Source organism: Schistocerca cancellata, chromosome 3, assembly GCF_023864275.1.
Source record: "Schistocerca cancellata isolate TAMUIC-IGC-003103 chromosome 3, iqSchCanc2.1, whole genome shotgun sequence".
Classification (NCBI taxonomy): Eukaryota; Metazoa; Arthropoda; class Insecta; order Orthoptera; family Acrididae; genus Schistocerca; species Schistocerca cancellata.
Genome location: NC_064628.1, coordinates 567,420,381 through 567,427,065, shown reverse-complemented (window position 1 = coordinate 567,427,065; position 6,685 = coordinate 567,420,381). Strand labels below are relative to the sequence as shown.

At 41.2% G+C, this 6,685-nt stretch overlaps 1 protein-coding gene across 1 annotated transcript in view; it reads right to left on the bottom strand.

Annotated features, from left to right (window-relative positions):
• Positions 1-5,491: 5,491 nt before the first annotated feature.
• LOC126176434 (neuropeptide Y receptor type 2-like) overlaps positions 5,492-6,685 on the bottom strand; it is a 412,320-nt gene continuing 411,126 nt past the window's right edge. Inside the window, exon 6 of the mRNA XM_049923590.1 lies at positions 5,492-5,718. Within this exon, the coding sequence (XP_049779547.1) occupies positions 5,492-5,718 (227 nt within the window). The remainder of the gene's footprint in view (positions 5,719-6,685) is intronic.

Here is a 6,685-nt window from a genome sequence, read left to right as displayed (position 1 = left end):
TCGGCAACTCTGAGTTCAAACGGTGGATGGGACTTCATAGCGTCTGAGTCCTGACAAGAGATATTCTGCATCCTCATATGCGACCAGGCTTGGCCGACTTACCGCCATAACAGACTGATGAGAGTGTGCATCAACACCGGAGATACCCTTGCCACACGTAGCATCATTTTCATTTATTATTCACTCAACCACCGGTGTAGCTAATGCATTTGGTGAATCGCCCTCGCATTAGTGATTGAATATGCTGCTAGCATACGGTAGTGCTTTCCTAGTTGCTCCATACCTGTATTGCTCATATTTTTTGTACCAATCACACAAATGATTCCTTTTCTGGGTCATTGCTTTGAACATAATACAACATCACATTAATTTTTATTTGTACTTCATTTGAAGTAACTTGTAGTTATTGTTATTACTTTGCCGATCGAGTAAAACTAGTCATTGAGTAGGGTTTTATAGCAGTCCTCCATCTTAGGATTCCTTGTTAGGGTCATTTTTAGATTGGGATTGCGATCGGCTATTAAATTTTACATCAGGTTTTAAGGGATTTGTGACGGAGTTTGGGCAGTTGCATCATTCCGGTGCGATTTCAGAAACACACACCGCGAGCCTTTACATACTACAGCGTCAGATCACAGCACAATTAAGTAGGAATTTTTGGAACAATCGCATTCGTTTATTCTGTCATCAGAACTGTCAGTTATGAGAAATGTCGTTATACACCTCAAACGGAAGCGCGCATTCTGCCAAGGATCATCTGTTCTGGGTAACGTCGTCGCATAGGGGTATCGTCCGTTTCAAAAGTAGAGCGATTCTTCGACTATTCCAAGCGGCTTCTTTGAGCCCAAACACACGTCCACTCTCAAATTCTGACATCTGTGTATATCTTTCAGAATCCATATTATTCTTAACATTTTTTTGTGAATGGTATAATGATGTTGTACTGATACATACTTACATAAAGAAAACATTTCCAAAATATTCAAGAAACCAAACTAACTATCACCTTTTTCCCCATAGAATAATTAATACTTAGTAAAATCTGTCAAGGAATCATTATGGTATACTTACTGCTTACAAGTAGACATGTAATTTACCCTAGACATACCTGTAGAAGTAGTCTTCCACAGTTTATACGCTAATATCGCCTTCCTTATACTTGCTATTCGTTGAGCTGTACTATGAATGTCTCACCTTTTGCTGTGTAAGGTGGGACGGTATTGCCCCTTACATGAGTCAATTTAACGTGACTATAATGACTTTGCGAGCACTTTAGGTCAATAGAAACGACTAACAGTGGCGCAATCTCTTTGTAGAAAATTAGTTGTTGTTTGTTGGAGTAATACTCTCGGTTACAGTGTATAAAATGTCTGTGGAAATGTATCGGGACGCTGGCTGTATAATACAGGGAGAACTACGTGATTTTGTAATTATCGAATTATGCATCAATGCATTATATGCGAGGCAACGGGGACAGCGCTCGGCCGGCAGCCTGACAGCGCGTCCCCAGGTGTGTAACCTCAAGTGTTTACAAAACAGAGCAGTGGCTTGATCGGCGTGCCTTTGAATAATTGAAGTGGGGCAGGCCAGGAGTCCCTTAGGAATTAAAAATTCCGGAAAAATTTTTGTTATCCGCAGCTGTTGATCTTCCCAGGTGGGTTGGGTGGAGTTTACTCGCGAAATTTGTTATTTTGAGCGTTCCTAGGGATGTGATTCACTCGGTTAAGCTCTGGTGAGGAAAACAGAGGCGAAGAGCGATCTTGCTCGACTCTCTGTTGACGTCTTGCGTCTTGGGCTTTCGTTCTGAGACGACGTGAGCCATGTCAGCTCTTCGCTGATGGGAAGATTGTCGCAATTTGAGAGGTTTACGGACAGCAGTCTGTTGTCCAAGTATTGAAGGAGTGTAACTTCCGAGGCGCCGCACCCGGATTCCATGGCCACGCCGTCGCCCTCTGGAGACGGCAACCACAGCAGCAGTAGTACGGAGAGATCGCTCCCACTTTGGCCTGTGTTAGGAGTAGCGTTACATAGTAGGATCACGTACAATTGCTGTTTCCACTGAGGTTTCACGATACTTTGGGGTGTACTAATTCTTCTTATTTTTCGTTTTTTGTCGATGTCAGTCGGTCAGCCAATTTATAAGACATCGCGTTTTGTACCGATTTTGACACAGTTCACAGCCTACGAGGGTAATTCATAAATGGCTCATTCGTGTTTTTGTTCAGTACTGGTCTGAAGTTGATAGTAAATTTATTGATTCGGTAGAGCTTTTAATTTCAGTAATTTGATCCTGAATTCACCTCTTGCTTTATTTTATTTCTTTGTAATTGTCTGATATCATTGAACCCCTTAAGTGTTCGTTATGGCTCATGTTTGGAATTAAAATTAGGTGTGATTTATCATCAACATCACCACCGCAGATTAATTAAGGGCGACAGGGCGACATTTAAATCTAGCGTTATACGTTCTTGCATACATTTCCACTCACGATTTCTCTGTAAGTTGTTTGACAGGGGTGAACAAACGCAAAATCCAGACAAGCAACAGGTGGGGTGTTACAGCTGCAAGACTCTGAACATAACATCACTAATATCAGACGCACTGGAGCCAATCGCTCACACTGTTCCTACCAGGCCACGTGGTACATTATTGCAGTTTAATTCTAGCTCATCGTCTTAAGACTCTACATTAAGTCATTGTACAGCAATAATATATCAAAATAAATCTCTGTAAATTTCAGGACCTAATTTTGTGTGCATAAATAGGAATATTCGACTCATTACATTTTTAATCAAACTGAATGATATTCATATAAAATATAAAACCAATTAATGAAGAATACAAAACTACTTCCATGAACTAGTTACATGTTTGTTCAAATTCTCGACAATTTAAAGTTTCGAGAAAGTCTCAGATATATATTGGTTACCTTCAGTCCCTTGTCACTTATCCTAAAGTGAGACTCTGGCTGTTATGTACCCGGTAGCATTCTGATTTTAGGCGTTGCAGTACTACCTTAGTGTTGATTAGTAACAGCCGAAGAAACATATTATTAAACAGGGAAAAGTCGATAATAGTTACTATTCCCACAAAAAAACAAATTACCATTTGTGTACAGAAATGTCGTTAAGTGTCCTTTGGGTGAGTTTGCTACTATTCAGCTTTGTTGGTGCAGAACATCTTTCACAGAGCAAGTTGTTAACAGAAAATTCGTAAGGGGGGACCTTTCCTGAAAGGAGGAACAATCGTTCTCTCAGGATTTCAATGAGCACATCACGCGATTCACTAATCTTTAAATCAATGTATAAGCTTCAGAATGTAAGTTAACACATGTCATCTCACTCTAAAAACTTTGGTCAATGAGAATGCTACACTGTTTGTAATGTACTCCGCAGTTGAACTATAGGGAACGATACTATTCTTGTTAGGAAAACGTCTTAACTGTAATCAAATTCACCGTGAAATTCCGGCAGGATATGGACCAAATGCAGTGTGGCATCCAGTCTTATTGAAACGGTGTCAACTATTACACCATGGTGCTGACCACAAAGTTCGTATCTCGCAACATGAGGTCTCCATCTTTTCGGTGAGGTGAAAGAACATCTGAAGGGAAAAGACATTTTCCGACTATGAGGATAGAGGATGTATCTACTGTCGAGGAAATGAACGGGTGGGAGCACTCTCCGATCATTGACTACACAGACGTTGTGACTAGACTGAGAAACAGTGCCACGTTCAAAAGTGTAGTCCATAACTGAAAAAAAAAAAACTTACTTGGCCTGCGTTAACAGTGTGTAATTATTTTACCAAGGCCCCTTGTATTTTCTTCATTGTACTGTTCTGTGCGTCTGAAAACCAACGAGTAAAAGGATCCTGCAATACTGAGTAAACAAAATAAATACTGAGTAACAGTTATATTTTATTTACACCGTAAGATACACAGAAAGAGATGTTTATCTAGCAGCAAATACTCCTCCCCTGGCGTGGCAGAGATTAGCGCACTGGCGTCCCTGGCGTGGGCTCATTAGCGCCGGGGACACCAGCTGGCGTCTCTCTCTCTCTCTCTCTCTCTCCCTCTCTCTCTATGCAATCCCACATCCTCTTACTTCAGCACTGGGCCAGAGGAGTCTTTATCTTTTAACAGCAAACACAGCAGGCCCTTGAACCGAGCCAGCAGCACGACAGCTTCCAGTCCGTCTTGTATGTCCACAAAAACAGTCTTTAAACAGAATTAGAAAGCAAAGTGGCAACAGTCAAGATATCTCACATAAGTAAACCACATCAACTCATAACACGAGCAAGACCAATAAAAATTATTACACACAGTTCGTCATCATAGCAATGAATATACTTCTGCAGACGCAGCTGGAATAGAAGAAAGCGAGAAATAGATTTACTGTAAAAAAACAATTTCAGATAACCACAGGTCTGTGGAGATTTTGTGGTTTCACGTGGAATTGTTTTCTATATTTACAGAGATTTTGATATGCGGTTCTGCACATATAGCTACGTCCAAGGTCTTCGGTATGGTATTTTCAAATTTTGATTCGGTTTATGTATGATTTATCGTCTTGTTTATGGAGAAGCTACAGACTAGTAGTAACGGTTAACACTTAACTTTATTGAACTTTCTTGTGTTTACAGGTGGTGTTTAGTAGAACACACCTAACCCTCGTCGTACGGTGATAGATGTGAGAAAAAGAAATGTCTAACATGGAAATCACGGATCCGCGAAAGTTTACAAGATGCCGCGAGAATTGACGACCTGATGTAGGGAATTTAAGACATGAACAAGATGATATGGTAAATTATCACAGAGTAAACTGGATGTGTGGCAAAATGAGGATGTTTGTGCTCATGTTAGAAATCTTTGTGATAGCAAAAAGAAGAGATAAAATGGAGAAAGGTTCATCTATTTTTAAGTCTGTAGTTGTACTATAGGTCTATCAGTTGAGGATAATAGGAGTTACTTGTCGATCAGGTTGGTGTTTCAAAATTTTCTGTATAGTTTTCTGGACTATGTCTTGTAAGCAATTAAAAACGACTAATGCATTTATGAAAGAATAGGTCATATTCAAGTGGAGTATGATCTGTTATCAGCTTTAAGACATTATGTATCGGACTGCAAGTCACACTCGGATTTGTGAAAGTACTCACTGTGATGTTTTAATGAGTCGAATCAAAGTAGTATTCCATGACACTGATGACAAGGAGTTACCAACGACACGATGCCACGAAAAACGTGGCACATACTAGTCAGCAAAGGAGTCTTCCCGGCTTCGCTAAAGCAGCTCCTATATTCAGCTCATTCAATCATCCGTTGCAGTTCTATACCGAAGGAGTTCATTCACATACAGAAACGGTATGTTGTCTCGCACACACTTCTCGCAGCTGCCACTCGCCAGTTGAGCATCGCGTGTTCAACAACGAAGGCGAAAGCTGAAGAGGACGACGTCAGCAGAGCAGATATTCGGTCTTCGTGCTGTTCACATTAGAGTGCCGTCACTGAGGCCTCCTTGGCGGTGGGCCGTAGAAAACTGGCTGCGCCGTTGCGGTGCTGGAGGGGCAGCAGCGCCCCCTGATGGCTGGCGGCGGCCGCGACGGTGCTGCTGTTGGCGGTGGGCGCGGCAAGCTGCGTGCGGGTCGTGCCGTCTTCCAAGCCGCCGCCGCCGCCCAGGCCCGTACCCGTTTCGGCGCAAGACGTGGGCCGCGCCAGCACTGGAACACGGACGGCGGGTAAGCAGATCTGCTAATTACTCGTCCAGCAACAAGGCCTAATTACTTCATATAATGATAACCGTGGCCAATTACAACTACAAGAATAAGCGCACGTCTATGTGACCTCAGCAATGTAGTGTTACATGTGGGCCGACACAAACGTAATGGATGCTGAAAAGTTAACAACAGCACAATACGTTGGTGGCGAGTACACTGCCTGAAAAGAAAGAGAAACGTAAACGACACTGTGTGAAACTGTGCATAGCGACAGGAGAAGCTCAAAGAGTTTACCATAATTAGCTACGTCAGCTACCGAGGACATAAAAAACGACGAACATTATCTGAGAATGCGTGAACAAACGTTTCAGATTGCCACGATGAAATTGGCCTCAAATATTTGCATACACAACACTCCTTTAAGAAAAGTCACTTTTTAATTTCATTCATCTCAACCGATGTATTTGAAAAGCCTGCAACTTGCGTCATTGATGATTTAATTAGTGAAACACTGCACTAGCTACGTATTTTTTCGTGCTTAATATGTCGCTTTTCGAGAAAAAGAAATATTCACATAAGTATTTTATGTAGTTTTTGTATGTGTGTTATCTGCCTCTCTTGCCATGCAGTTGTGTTTCACAGGTTACTGCAATCAGACAAATTTCTTTTGACCGGTTTTCCAAAACATTGCATAAAATACCTATGTAAATATTTGTACTTCATCTTGGGAATAATTTCTCGAAAAGTATCGTGCAAAAATACTTAACTGACACAGTGTTTCATTGTTTAAATCATAAATGCTATTTCTGCTAGAGGTCTTGGCCAAGTTAAGATTCTTACCAACAGGCGAAAGCTATTCCATCTTGCAATATATTACTCGAATCTCCATGTACTATTTTACATATTGTTGCAGAAACTTGTGAACCAATATATAAATCACCTAATGAGTAATTTATAAAGGCTAAGTTAG